Below are 15,372 nucleotides of genomic sequence, written 5' to 3'. Positions count from 1 at the left end.
AGTAAATTGGTCTGTAAGCATTTATTAGTCGCCTATTATGTGCTAAACACTGTACAAAGTGTTCAGAATACAAAGGAAGGCAGAAACAGGAGAAAGGGATAATGACTGTATTAGTATCAAATTAAAGGTGTACAAATTACACAAGAGACCTTAGAAATGCATCTGCTCTTTGAGTCAACCTCTCAGGTATTTCCCATATGCCAGGCTTAAGGGATAGGAATTCCAATGACCATATCCTTGGCTCAGTCATTGTGTAGGTAGGTGCCCTCCCTACCCACGCAACGTGCCCGCTCATTTGAACTCTTTACAGACTGCTCATGACCTCCCTGGTGCTGTCACACGTTGTTATTGACTTTTGTGTGCTGTGTTTCAATCACTTCTCTCCTCTGCTGACTAACCTCCCTGAGAACAGGGACTAAAAGGTTCTTTGGACTGTTTGTTTCCTCTGTAGCACCTTACATAGTGCTGTGCACGAGGCGCCTGACTTCACAGGTGCATTGAACTCAGCTAAGTGTGTTTAAGGGTCTTGATGGGAGTAAGGACAAGGGTTGTGGCTAGCAGGACACCGTAAGGTAATCCTGTCTTTGGCTTATTGCTATTATTATTATTATTATTATTATTTTAAATTTTAAACCCTTAACTTCTGTGTATTGACTTATAGGTGGAAGAGTGGTAAGGGTGGGCCATGGGGGTCAAGTGACTTGCCCAGGGTCACACAGCTGGGAAGTGTCTGAGGCCGGATTTGAACCTAGGACCTCCCGTCTCTAGGCCTGACTCTCACTCCACTGAGCTACCCAGCTGTCCCCGTTATTATTATTTTTTTTAATAAATCAGATCTTTTTTTAGTCAATGTCTGGGGTTCCTACCCTGCACGTCTTTCTCTTGATCCTACCCAAAATGATCTCCTTTAACTTTAGAGCCATCGATCTAAAACTTAGACAATGGTTTCCAAGCCTATGTTTCTGATTCTTTTAGTTTGTGGATCTCTGGTTTGGATTTTGACAATGGTTTGTCCGTGATTCTGCTGATCCCTGGAGGAAAAGTATTGGATTTCAATGAGCTTATTGACTTTATGACCCTTTTCACACATCCCTGATTCCCAATCTCTTCAACCTGGGAACAAAACATATACTAAGTGTTATAGATTAGAGAGATAGAGATATATCCACATATATTCTAAATATATAAGAATTATCTAATATATGTTATATATATATAGTTGTTGTTTGGTTGTTTCAGTCATGTCTGACTTTTTATGATTCTATTTGGGACTTTTTGGCAAAGATACCGGATTCATTAATTCATTCATACATTTATTTATTTATTTATTTATTTATTTATTCATTCATTCGTTCATTCACTCATTTATTTATTTATTTGTTTGTTTGTTTTTAAGCCCTTCCCTTCCATCTTAAAATTGATACTGTGTATTGGTTCCAAGGAGAAGAGTAGTAAGGGCTAGGCCGTGGGGATGAAATAATTTGCTCCTAGTCACACAGCTAAGAAGTGTCTGAGGGCAAATTTGAAACTAGGACCTTTAGGCCTGGCTCTCAATTCACTGAGCCACCTACTTGCCCTCTGTTTGCCATTTCCTTTTCCAATGTATCCCCATTTTATGATGAGAAACTGAGGCAGACGGGGGTTAAATCTTGCCCAGAGTCACACATCTAATTAGTGTCTGAGTCCATATTTGAACTCAGATCTTCCTGACTCCAGACCCATGCAGATCCTTTGCACCACCTATCTGCATACGTACATAAAAACATATAATAGAATATGTATTATTTTAATATATTTATAAAATATAGTGTTAAATAGGAAAGATGTTGTATAAGATATAATTATATTTCACATAATTATATACTTATATGATTTATATTACACACATACACACATTGAATGAATCGTCCAGCCCAATCTATTCCAAATAATTTATAGGATTAAGGATCTAGAACTGGAAGAGAATTCAGTGGAGGAGAGATTTGATTGTAAGGCTTTTAATTCCAAGTCTAGTTGTCTTTCCACTCTATCATCTCATCTCTGAAGAGAAGTGAATGTGACTAATAATACCGAGTAACTCTCCCAGGATTGAACCCTTCCCTATTTCTAGCATCATCATCATCCCTTTTCCTGGTGAGCTCTGGAATTCCATGCGTTTCAATACTCACAATAGTATCCTAGAAGAGTCCTTGAAGCTAAACTCTCCTTTTCCCATCCTTTGAGAAATTCTCATAGCCCAGGCTTCTGTCTGCTAAATCGAATATCCCACTTTACTGATACTTGTCTCACTGTTCTCACATAATTATTGTTAAAGCAAAGCCATCATTTAGTGTCTTGTGTCCACAGCAGGAGATAGAAACAGATAAGCAGGAGTACCATAAAAGCAGAGACGAGCCAATAAAAGAGACAGACAGATAAAGATAGAGAATCAGGAGACAGGTCATTAGAAGAACCTCTAGCATGCAGGTAGCATCTTGACATCCTCAGTGTTATCCTGCCTACATAAAGATTACTGCAATAACAGACAGTCAAGGTTACTGGCCCAGATCAGAAGAATATATTCTCTGAGTTGTTTGTCTAATAGTGAGTATAAGTTTGCACAAAGCCATTCACACTTCAGCCCACCTGCCTTTATGACCAAGGGCACCCATTTTTAGGGTTGTTATAGTCTGTAGCATCATTCTCCTTTGTAAGAAAACAATGGCCTGGATATGAAGAAAACTGTGGTCCCGTATGGCATGATGCTTAAACTGAAAAATTTACTTCTAGATGGAACTCTGGGCTGTGAATGCAGTCATTGATGACTAGATCATTCCTCACTATTCCCCACCTGCCACTGGTTTATTATTTTACTAACTTGTGTCCCAGGTTCTAAAAAATAAAAAAAATTCAGAATATGATGTATCCTCATAAAATAATAAGAAAGTATAGTGTCTCTCATAACTAATCAGTTGGCTCTGAATCCTCACCCTGTGCATAAATAAACTAGAAAAGCCTCTTTTCTCATAAACTTTCCCTCAGCTCTCTCTCAGGATCAAAATCCTGTCTCAGGAGAATTAGATAAAATCAAGGTTGCTGACTATATAATTAAATAAGAACCAGAGTCACTGCAACTTCTGTGTCTTCCACAACTTTGGAAACAAATTACACCATTCTCTTTCAGGATGGCAATCAAAGTCTCTGCAGAATTCTTTAAAGATTATTTTTTTCCACAGCATATCTTGTCCACAGGATAAGCATTGAATTGACCCACTTCTCTCAAAATAAATCTTTAGGAGCCAGCTAGGTGGTTTAGTATCTAGAGAGCCAGGCCTGGAAAGGAGAGGTCCTGGGTTAAAATCTGACCTTTAGCAAGTCCCTAAACTTCAATTGCCTAGCCCTTACTGCTTTTTCATTTATTTATTTATTTATTTATTCATTCATTCATTCATTTATTTATTTGCTTATCCATTCATTCATTCATTCATTCATTCATTTATTTATTTGCTTATTTATTTATTTATTTATTTTGCCTTGGAACTAATAACTTAATAGTGATTCTAATATAGAAATTAAGGGTTGTTTTTTTTTTAATGTCTAGTTTTTTCAGACAACAGTTAACTAATTTGCTTTTTTTTTTTTTTAGGAAAGAAAATTGTCTTACTTCTTTTTGTGCCCTGCACAGTCTCTCAGCCTTGACAGCTAACTCTTTCCAGATGACAATAAAATTCTAAGCTTCTATTCCTTCCTAAATATTGAGTAATACTATTTCTTTGGAAGAGACCTTTGGAGCTAAGTGTTATAATAATAATTAGAAGCTGATACTAATAATAACTAATAACTCATATGTATTTGGAGCTTTAAAGCTTTTCTCCTAAAAACACTAGAAACCAGGTTGTGGGACTACTATGATCCTCATTCTACAGGAAAAAGTAATTAAGTTATTTGTTCAGGATCATGAAGCCAATAAAAATGGTAGCTGGGATTTGAACCTTGATCTTCGGAAATCAAGCCTGGTAGCCAACACTACCTCTCAGTAAGACCTTCTCTGTTCACAGAGATCTGTCTAGGGATCCTGGAAACCTCAAGCTGTCAGAATAGAATAATTTGGCTTTCTTACATCCACTGCAGAAGTACCTAGTATTCTTCAAGGCACTTCAATGCACCATACAGGCTTTACCTACTAGAGTGGTACCTGATGTTCTGACTCTTTCCCTGCCCCTAAACAAAACTTATCTTTCCTACATTCTAAGCCTTCAGGACCTTCATCTCTAATTTCTACAGTGATGACTAGCTAATCTGAAAGTTAATCTATGCCAAGGTATTGATGTAATTAATCCAGCTTGCTCTCTAACATGTTTGCGTTTTCATAGGACCTTCTAAAATCCATGCCTAAACCTAAAGGACTGACTCTGAGTGGGGATTTCAGACACTGTAGAAGGCTTCCAAGGAAAATAGTGTTATGGGTCTTCCTATGCCTCAGCTCATATCCTGTAGGCAGCTTTCTCTTCTACAAAGGGGTAGGACTGGCTTGGGTTTACCCTAAGAAACATTGCCATGTGGTGGACAGAACCCTGGCCTGGGAATCAGGCCACCTAGGCTCTAGTCCTGGCTCTGTTCCCAAGTTTCTCAGTGACCTTGAGCTAATGCCCCTGGACCTCAAATTCCTTGTCTATAAAATAGGGTTAAATCCAGTGGTTTCTAAGACCCATTCCAGTTGTGAAATTCTAGTTTTCTGTGTCATATGCTTCTACTCAAAGAGCTGTTTAAAGACCAGTAAAGTATATTCTCTCACTTTGTCCCTTTTTCTAATGTTTCTACTGCCCCCTCTCAAATTTTGGAGGTAGGAGAGCGGAGGACACAGGTTACTTGATGAAATGATGGAAAGGCTAACATTTTCTTGATAGATTTATATGTAGGTTAAGTAAACTTACATGGTGGCCTCAGCACATTGGTGAGATGCAATCACTCCTGCTGCAAGGCCTCTGAGAACAAAATCATTGTTGTCTGAGACCCCCAGTTTGGCCCATGTAATCTTTGATGACGTTTGGGCTAATACCATCCCAAGCCCATCCCTGAGACCTATAGCTTATTTAGGTAACACTAAGCTAAGGAGCCAAGAATCCTGTCTTGCATTTTGTAGAATTGTTCGGACTCTTACATTGGAGCCAAGATATTGACTATAATTATTTCTTGCCAATCCTGATCTCCTCAGCAAAATACAATAGATTCTTAGACTTTTTTGTTTGTTTGTTTGTTTTTAATATTTTTAAACCCTAAACTTCTGTGTATTAGTTCCTTGGTGGAAGAGTGGTAAGGGTAGGCAATGGGGGTCAAGTGACTTGCCCAAGGTCACACAGCTGGGAAGTGTCTGAGGCTGGATTTGAACCCAGGACCTCCCGTCTCTAGGCCTGACTCTCAATCCACTGAGCTACCCAGCTGCCCCAGATTCTTAGACTTTACTTTTTCTAAGAATTGTGATTGTGCCTTTCTCACACCTATATTTCTCTCTCACCATTTTGTCAACCCAATTAGCTCTCCTTGTCTCTTTTCCATAAAAATATCTTCTCTAGGAAGCCTCTTAACGTTGGGAAAGAATATACTCTCAGGGTTGGGATGAACCAATGTTGGGTTTCGAAAACCATTTTACTTCACTCTGTTAATAACTGTAGACATATTTTCAAGTCAGGCCAGTTGAGGCCAAGGTTTCCCCAGGTTAGGAGTCTTGGTTCTTGAGTCTGAAGCTCCAGGCCGTCTCATTCCCTCAGATCAGAGACAGCCAGAAAGACCAGGAATGAATACTTTTTCAATCCAGTCCTATGGCTCTTAGGTGTTTCAGGGAGACTAGAACTTTTCAGAAATTATAGGGAGGTATATTAACTCATTGCTGGACTATAGTGATGTCAGAAAAAGGATGTAGAAAGAGGTCTATGGAGAACAAAGGGATGGTAATGGTACATGGTAGAAGCATAGCTATAATCAGTGAGTAGCCATTTATTTCATTCATATAACTTATTATTAACTGTCTTTGTACCCTTGGGCTAGTGTGTTTCACTAAATCTCAGTTTTCTCATCTGGAATACGGGGAAAATAATACCTTCCCAATATAACTTGTAAAGATAAAGTAAGATAATATATAGGAAAGTACTTTGGAAGGTAAAATGTACTATGTAAATATAAATTTATTACCATACATATGTTATAAAAATAATATTTCCTCCAGAAAGAGCTTAGAACTAGAAGGCAGCCAAAGGTTGAGAATTTATAGAGATCAGAGAACTAAGCATCCGCATGAGTATTGTTTCCTGTCTCTTTCCCACCCCCACACCTTCCATTACAGAAACCCAGGAAAAATGTTGAAATGAGGGCTCGTGACTGGCTGAAGAGATGATGTCGGAAGGGTTAAATATCAAAGAAGCATATGGCTGTTCCCCCAGAACCTCCAGCTCCGCAGCCTTGCCAGCTGTTCCCTACTGGATCCTGCTCAGCCTGTTGGGGAGGCCATGACTCCTCCCTATCACACCCTGCAATTACAGCCCAGACGGCCATTCCTAAGTGTTCCTCGGCCGGCCATCACACACTTGTAGCTGGGCGGGATCTGAGAAGTCATCTAGTCAAACTCCTCATTTTACAGACGGGACCGCTGAAACCCGGGAAGGTCGTCCAAGGTTACACAGGGAGCGAGTGGCAAACCTGGAAACAGAACTGAGGTCTTCTGACTCCATATCCCGCATCCGCCCCATGACAATATCTTGAGGAGTAGAGAGGGGAAGGGATGCGGATTGGCAGGCCCTTCGCTCTCCTTAAGACACATACACATATAGCACACACGTGGCCCATGTGGTATCCTTCTCCCTCTTTCCATGTATGTTCCCATTCTTGCTTTACGTGCTATTGAAACGAGGCAAGAATTTAAAGGATTTCACTTCAGATGAGGTTTTCTTCCCACTCTTTCCCATCTCTATATCCCCTTCAAGCTTCTTTGATAGCAAAGTGGAGAGTGTGCCCATTAGGTGGCCACATCTTAGAGGAATGAAACACAATCATATCCCAGAAGACTTTGGGTTCCATGACTGCTCTAGTGCCATTGGAATGACGACAGATTGAGCACCCTACTGGTGCCTGAGATTAGATTGGGCTACAGTATAGAGCAAGGAGCTGTTCCCATGACTTCTAATGATGCCTTGTCTCCCTCCAGCCCACCCTGGCTAAGTCATTTAATCTGTGAGCTCACTCTTCCTTCTCTCACCTTCCCTGATGCGTTTTGTTGCCACAGAAAATATAAAACTAATATTATCTTTTGGATGGAGAAATGAGGCAGCGGAAATATGCAAAAAGACCTTGATTGCCTTTTAGAAATTGTTCCCAATGAAGATCTAGAAGAAATTGGTAGGTGTCAGTCAGAAGCAAGAGGACACATATAAGGGTGGGAATGAATGAAGAAGAAAGTCTGAGATTAGAGGCTTAAATCAGCCAGTGCAGCCAGAGATTCAGCAAATCCCTGAAACTCCTACTTCATTATATCCCAGGAAGATTTTGCCCCAAACTAAGACATTTGGAGTGAAGACGGTGCAGTCACTCACTGCCGCCCTAAACTAAGAGACACATGGCTGGACATGCCTTAGAAAGACTCTCCCCAGTTTGGGGAGGAAGTGCTCCCAAGAGCAAGCAAAGGCAGCATTTTATTTCCACAGAAGTCAAGATAAAACTTATTATATGGGGACGGCTGGGTAGCTCAGTGGATTGAGAGTCAGGCCTAGAGACAGGAGGTCCTGGGTTCGGGTCCGGCCTCAGCCACTTCCCAGCTGTGTGACCCTGGGCAAGTCACTTGACCCCCATGGCCCACCCTTGCTACTCTTCCACCTGGGAGCCAATGCTCAGAAGTTAAGGGTTTAAAAATGCAAAAAACAAACAAACAAATAAAAATACCACTAAGAATATTAAAAAAACTTATTATCTTTTGGATGGAGAAATAAGGCAAGGAAATGTTCAATTACTTTCCCAGGGTTACAAAAGAACCTAAGACTTTCATCTAGGTATCTTCTCCCTGCCACAAGGAAACCTAGCTTGGAAATAAAATGTACATTAGGGGCGAGGAAACCAGAAGACAGGAGATAAGAAATCAGAGGATGTGTTTGGAGGGTGGAGGGACAAAGGGTCAAAGGCCTCTGGGAGCAACTATCTCTTTCAAGCAGTGGCATTCCCTATCAACCATTCTCTACTTTAGAGGTTCTTGCCTTCAGGGCTATTAAGTCCTGGTTATTGCTACTTCTCACTCAGCACAGGAAAATGCTTTTCAGCTCAGTGCCCAAGAGTTGTCCTGTGTTCTAACTTTCTCCAACGCTCCAATTCAGCAACCAGAGGCATGATCCTACCCAGGCACAATGGCTCTCTGGGAAGTGAGAGGTCCTTTGCAGCTCTAAAGGGTCATGGGATGAGCTGGAGGGAGATAGGGAAATCTCTCCAGGTGCTAGCAATTGGGGCTCATTAGGAAGATTCTGGTAACTGATGATGAATCATGATTTATTGTCTCTTGCTCCTCTTCTAGGCCTTACCACCTTCTTCCTTGCCAGGTTTCAGAGTTCACAAAACAGTTTCCCCTTTTTGTGCCTTAGCTTCTCTGGCCCAGTTTCACTGAGGAAATCTATGGGAGTCACTCCCTAGTGTTTCTGCTTACCCTGGTCACAAGCTACAGCCCTAAGTCACACCCCTAAAAGCTGCTGAGTAGCAACCTTACCAGGTCTTAGGCATTGGGTACCCTGAGAAGGGAAAATCTACAGCTGATGAACTATGCTAGGCACACCTAGCAGCCAAAACAGGACATGAAAGAGGATAGGGACTATAGGGGAGAGAGGAAAGGGTAGGGCATACACTGTCCCAATCAATCCTATTCAATTGTTGAGAAAGCCAAAGGAATCATCTTTAGAAAGTAGAACAAAGGCCAAAAGCCTTCTAGAGAGCCATGATTAATCCATCTCTTCTGATTCAGCCTGGGAGCTCAAGGGTGCGAGGGCTTTGGGGCTTATTCAACCAAGCATTACTCATCTATGATGTATATATAATTATGCTAATACTGTGAGTTGTATGCATCCTTACATCACACACCCCTGTCCTTTCCATATTTGCATAACAACAATCTTCTCAGAAGCAGGAATCCTATAAATGAAGACAAGCTTTACTGCCTCATATCTCATAGACATTTTGTCTCTCCAGTGGTACCATTAATTTTTCTGAAGTCAGAAACTGTCCTGCTTCTTTGCAGCACCTGCTACTCATGGACACAGTGCCTTAGACATGGCAGTTGTACAACTGTTTGCTGATTTATTGGGCAGCCGGAGTCCCAGGGATTCTCTCTCTTTTCTGTATAGCAGTTTGTATGAAAGTTAGTGGAGACAGGAAGCAGAACCTTTTTTCATCCAAGAACGTTTCCTGGCTCCAGAAGCCCCTTCTGCTATTCTTTCCTTTTTTTAAAAAAATTCTTTTTCCCTCCTTCCTCTTCTTACTTCTCCTACTGGAGCAAATTACAGGAAACTTTCCTTGTGATAAGCTTCCCAATCTTGATTGATTGATAAGATCAACAGTCAAGGACTTAGAAAAAGCTAGTACAGAGAACTGTCCCTTGCACATGAGTTTGCAGTCCATGTTCCCATTCCACTACTCTTCCATATCTTTCTTCACTCTAGAACTTTAAGTCGACTCAGTTTTCTCTTTGGCTGCCAGTCATCACTGAATGGGTTAGCTGGATCCATCTATCCCAGCTCTTCGAGTCCACACTCTCAGTGAAGAATCCATCCAGCTCTTAGACCTATTGGTCCAGGGATCCCTTCCAACTTTCCTCAGCTATGCCTCTCTGGGTTTAGGGAAGACACATCAGTCCTATCAAGGCTCCAGTTCTCTGGAGAGCCGAGAAAGTTCTTGCTGGTTGTCAATGACCTTCAGTTGCTGGATATATGCCCGAGCGCTGGCCAGATTCCGGGCACTCAATGATTGCTCTGAACCTGTTGGATAAAGTTGAGTCAAGAAGCAGGTAGTATTTAGTCAGATCTTTCAGCCCCATTAAATTTCCCTACCACCTTTGTCTTTGACTCAGCTTCACCCAAACTCCTCTCCAACTTCAACCCCATCAGAAACACTATTTCCCTTCCCTTTACCCCAACTTTCTGGGATCTTGTCTAGTCTCATCCTCCCAAACCTTCTCCCTTCCCTGCATCTGGATGCATCTATCACGTGTCCACAGTCATCTTACAAGTAGATATCCTCACGGTCTGGCTATCTTCATGTATGTGGGAGACTCGGCTCCGGAGTGGTGAGAGAGGTACTGGATAGGGATAAGAACAGGAAATCAAAGAAATTATGTCAGAGATTAAGACCCTGAAGAGAAAGGATTGACTGACAGAGGAAAATGCTAGAACAGGGGACAGAAGATCTAACTCCAAGATAAAAAGATTGAGGAGTAGAAAATACTAGCTCTGGAATCAAAAGACCTAGTTTCATAGCCCATCTCTGACTCTTATGACCCTGGGTAAGACATTTAATTTCCCTGAGCCTCAATTTCCTAATATGTAAAATAAGCTTGCATTAGAGTAGGGGTTCTCAACCTCTCTTGTGTCATGGATCCCTATGACAGTCTAGTGGAACTTGTGGAGCCCTCCTCAGAATGATGCAGAATATGTAGGATTTCAAAGGAAAGCAATTATATTGAAACATACCTATAAAAATATTTTAAAAAACAAATTCAAATGACCTCAAGGAATTGATGCAGAGTGAAAGGAGCAGAACCAGGAGAACATTGTACACAGAGACTGATACACTGTGGTAATATCGAATGTAATGGACTTCTATACTAGCAGCAACGCAGTGACCCAGGACAATTCTGAGGGATTTATGGAAAAGAACACTACCCACATCCAGAGGAAGAACTATAGGAGTGGAAACACAGAAGAAAAACAACTGCTTGAACACATAGGTTGATGTGGACATGATTTGGGAAGTAGACTCTAAATGACCACCCTAGTATAACTATCAATAATATGAAAATAGGTCTTGATTGATGACACATGAAAAAACTAATGGAAATGCGAGTTGGCTACAAGGGGAGTGGGGAGAGTAAGAATATGAATCATGTAACCATGGAAAAATTTTTTATAAAAAAAAAAAATTCAAAAACCTAAGGTTAAGAACTCCTGGACTATCAACCTAGTCCCTATCATATTTAAACTTATATGAACTCATGAACATAGATTCACTCAGGTTTTTTTTTTTGGTTTTGTTGAGTATTTAGGCTGAAGGAAAAGACCCCCTACTGGTAACCTCTGGGTTCTGCACATTTACCAGGGGTTTCTTTCCTTTTGAATTATCTCACCACCTGAATCCCTAAATTAAGTCAAAGTTCTCTGTAACATTTAATATCTGGAGAGAAAAGGAAAGGAGAAAGAAAAGGGTGAAATTGTCCTAATTCTTTCTTACCAGAGCCATGACTTCGACAGTGATGCAGCATCCTTACAGTTCTGGCCATCATACGCTAAGGAGAAATAAAACAGGAGTAAGGACCTTAAGCAGCCCAATTACCATAAGCCCCATTCCCCAGACAGGAAGCTGGAATAGTGGTCAGCTTTGCTGGGTATCCTGGGAAGAATATTGCCCTATCTCAAGTCGCCTGTGATCAGAAAGACAGAAGAGACTCCAGTACATTTTCTCCCAGCTTAGGAAAATGGGGCAGGTGAGAGAAGAGGTAAGATTGAGGCAGGTATTTAATAATTAGTGCATACATACTTAAAAAAAAAAAACCTGATCTGTGTTTTCACTGACATACAGAACTTGATAAAGCAATACAGATTGGCATTTACTCTGGAAAATTATCCTTTGAAAGAGCTGCATGAGGCACTGAGTGGTTAAGTGACAGGTTATAGAGGCAGTTTTTGTTACAAGTAGAACCTCACTAAAGCCAGAACCCCAAAAGGCTTCAAGCAGAGGCCCAGCAACAGACTCTCCCCTGAGGCTCTGCCAGCAAGACCAAATGTAAAAAGTCTCATCTCTACAAGTCAGGCTAAGAGGTAATGAATGATGCTGGCCTCAGTGATACGGCAAAGAATCTACTAAAATGTGAAGGGATGGGGGACCATCTCCATTAATAGAGGAGATACCCACATCAATGCACAGAATTATTCCATTATATAATAACAATAAACACAATTTTCATTTTATTGATAAATGATAAATATTTCAAGTATTTACATTATTAAAAAAGTTTGGAAAGAACTGGAAACTAAGGGGGAAATGGCAGAAAAAATGATGGTATGTGAATACGATGGTCTAATTTTGTGATTATTGTCCTATAAGAAATATTAAGTAAAAAGCATTCAGAGAAACTTGGGAGGACGTATAAGAAATAATGCAGAGCAAAGCGAGCACAATTAGATCAACAAGCACGATAATTATAATAACATGAAGGAAGTAATATTTAATGACTTCAGAATTTTAAATAGCAAAGTGACCAATAAAGATTTCATAAACCAGAGTGAAATATTTCTCCCACCTTCTTGGCAGACATTTGGTAGATCAGAGGCATATAATGAAGGATGCTTCATATCCATATTTTTGGATTTGGCTGGTATGTTGACTTTTATTTTTTATTTTTATTTTTTTGTAGTGGAGGGATATTTTGTATTTAAAGCACACACAGAGATGTACAGAAGAATAACATGATATATAAAAATGACTTACATTTAAATGGAAATTGATGAATATTAGGAAGCATGGCAGACATCATTTAAAATGAAATTGTTGACTTGTTTTACTTGTTACCAAGGAAGGGTCTTTTTGGGGAGGCAAGAATCAACGGCAATTTGACTTCTTTCCCAAGTCCATAGCACCCACTGCATCTACCTTAATGCTACCCCTTCAATTTCATTTTCCAAATCTGCCTGTCCCTTATCCTGTATACTTTGGAACTCCTAGTCCAAAAGTAACAAAATTCTTCCTTTCGTTTTGGTTTTCTTCTTTTCATGCTCCTTTGATCTTCTGACACTCAAAGAAACCTGGCTATCTCTCCACCCCACCACCCCCAATCCTTCATGACACTGAATTTCTGGACAGCCTTTCTAGTGCTGGTTATACATTTGTTGATATCATAGAATTACTGGTTCCAAAGTAGGGGTCAAAATATCTTTTGTTCCTCTTTACTAATTTCAGATTTTTCTACCTCAAACACTGTCATCTCTCCTTCTTTGAGGTTCACTCTGCCCAAATTTATCATCCAATCCATATCCTAGTGGTTTTAACAGTCCCTAGGACACTGTGGGAGGCCAATAAGAGAAACAGAGACTCCTCTTTTGACCCCTTTTATGATCCACACCTTTTCTTATTGAAAAACATTGTAGCCTCTAGGAAAACTTTTAAGTTCTTAGTAAACTGGCTCTTAATGAGCTAACAGCCTTTATTCACTCAGCAGAGTAAAGCTGCAGCTGTGGGTATATCTAACTGCTCCAGGAGTCCCAAAGTCACAGAGTGGCAAGCTCAGGCAAAATAACTTTTAAAGTGAGGCTCATTTTTAACCTTGAGACTTTTTCTCATACAGCATTATCTTCTTGGGAAAATTATTTGTAAAACTATAACTTTATTGTGCTTTTATATGACATAATTTGTGTTTCTGCGCAAACGCAGTTTCGGGGGGAAGGGGGGTTCTTTTGTGTGAAATGAGGCTTGAATTATATATAATCAACTCCATGCTGCAGGAGACAGAGCTGGAAGCATGAGCTAAAAGATCTTCCATGTCTGTTACTTCTTTATCAACTAAGCTGTCTTTATCAGATTATCTGGAGATGATAGATAGATCTCGAGAGAACACCCTCCCTCTTATCTCAGTTTGGTACCTGGATCAGTATCTCCCTCTCCATTCTAATTCTTTCCTTTATACTAGGAGACTAACATATATGTGGCATTCAATCAAACAGGCTTAGTCACTTAGTTCTTCAATTTACTAAATTCTCTTGTCTTACTATAGCTGAGCTACACATATTGAAGATGTATGACATCCTTAGATTGCTGTCATCTACAGATGTTCTACCTCCATAATCAAGAAATTGAAAATTTCTTTATCCAGTCATAATCTCCTATAATTATACATCTTTGCATGCCTTACTCCTATACCTATTCTTTTTTTCTTTTTTTTAAACCCTTGTACTTCGGTGTATTGTCTCATAGGTGGAAGATTGGTAAGGGTGGGCAATGGGGGTCAAGTGACTTGCCCAGGGTCACACAGCTGGGAAGTGGCTGAGGCCGGGTTTGAACCTAGGACCTCCCGTCTCTAGGCCTGGCTCTCAATCCACTGAGCTACCCAGCTGCCCCTCCTATACCTATTCTTCAGTCAACCTGTGACCTCCAGTTTTTCTCCCAAACTATCCATATTATAACCTTCAATGAACTCCATGCCCATTAACTGTGGATATACCTCAAAGTTCTCTTTAGCACATTCCTAGGCCATTATCCCTACTCTGGCTCTATTCTTGTACCTTCCCTTGGGATATCAATACCATAAAACTATCCTTTGAGTTCTCTAAATCTCTTTTCTTCTCTCCTCAAGATTACTTCTCCTCTCCTAGTCTCAGTTGATGACTGCTCCAAATACTAAGCTGAGAAAATCACAACCATTAGTCACTAGTTTCCTCTTTTCTCCTTTCAACTACTCCTTGACATCACCCCCACCACTACTAATTCTTCTTTTACACTAAGTTTATGATAAAGAGGTCATGCTTCTATTCACCAAGGTCAACACCTTGGATATCATCTGCTCCTATCTTCTCCAGCAGATTGCTATCATCTACTATCATCATTTCTCTCTCCCATGTATCAGTCTCCCCTTATCCAGGAGAGACATCTTAGTGTGGTGCATAAAGTATTGGATCTGAAATCAAAAAGGCTTGGTTTCAAAACTTGCTTCAGATACTTCCTAGCTTTGTGACAAGTTATATTACTGTGGGCAAGTTATTTCCCCTTTATGGCCTTAGTTTCCTTATCTGTAAAATGGTAGAGCTGTACTAGATCATTATTAAGGTGAATCTAAGTCTATGATATTATCCATTAGATCCTTCCCTGTTGCCTAAAAACATGCCCAAATTTCTCTATCCTTAAAAAACTCTCACAAGATCCTATCATTTCCACTAGCTATCATTTTACAGCTCTCCTCCCTGTCCTCAAGAAACTCACATTCTAAGGTGGAGGAAGGGAATATACAGAATAGAGTATATAATATATAAGATAGAGTATAAATGGAAGGTAAAGGTCTAGTCTTCTATTACTATGTAATGGACATTTTGAATTGGATGTCTGGTAGGTATTTCAAACTCAAAATGACCTCAAAAAGAACTCATCTCTTCTCCCAAACCTATCTTTCTT

The 15,372-nt window shown here is 40.2% G+C and overlaps 1 protein-coding gene across 5 annotated transcripts in view; it reads right to left on the bottom strand.

The window, feature by feature from the left end:
- Positions 1 to 7,915: 7,915 nt before the first annotated feature.
- Positions 7,916 to 15,372, bottom strand: part of RAPGEF3 (Rap guanine nucleotide exchange factor 3) — a 34,154-nt gene continuing 26,697 nt past the window's right edge. For all 5 annotated transcript variants that reach the window (XM_044678337.1, XM_044678338.1, XM_044678336.1 and 2 more), the window contains exons 25-27: positions 11,446 to 11,500; positions 10,226 to 10,297; positions 7,916 to 9,977 (exon numbers count right to left, since the gene is read on the bottom strand). In XM_044678337.1, coding sequence (XP_044534272.1) covers positions 9,859 to 9,977; positions 10,226 to 10,297; positions 11,446 to 11,500 — 246 coding nt within the window. In that variant the 3' untranslated portion in view covers positions 7,916 to 9,858. The remainder of the gene's footprint in view (positions 9,978 to 10,225; positions 10,298 to 11,445; positions 11,501 to 15,372) is intronic.

This window comes from Gracilinanus agilis, chromosome 5 (assembly GCF_016433145.1).
Source record: "Gracilinanus agilis isolate LMUSP501 chromosome 5, AgileGrace, whole genome shotgun sequence".
Classification (NCBI taxonomy): domain Eukaryota; kingdom Metazoa; phylum Chordata; class Mammalia; order Didelphimorphia; family Didelphidae; genus Gracilinanus; species Gracilinanus agilis.
The sequence above is the reverse complement of the archived record's forward strand: the minus strand, read 5'-3'. Positions and strand labels throughout refer to the sequence as shown.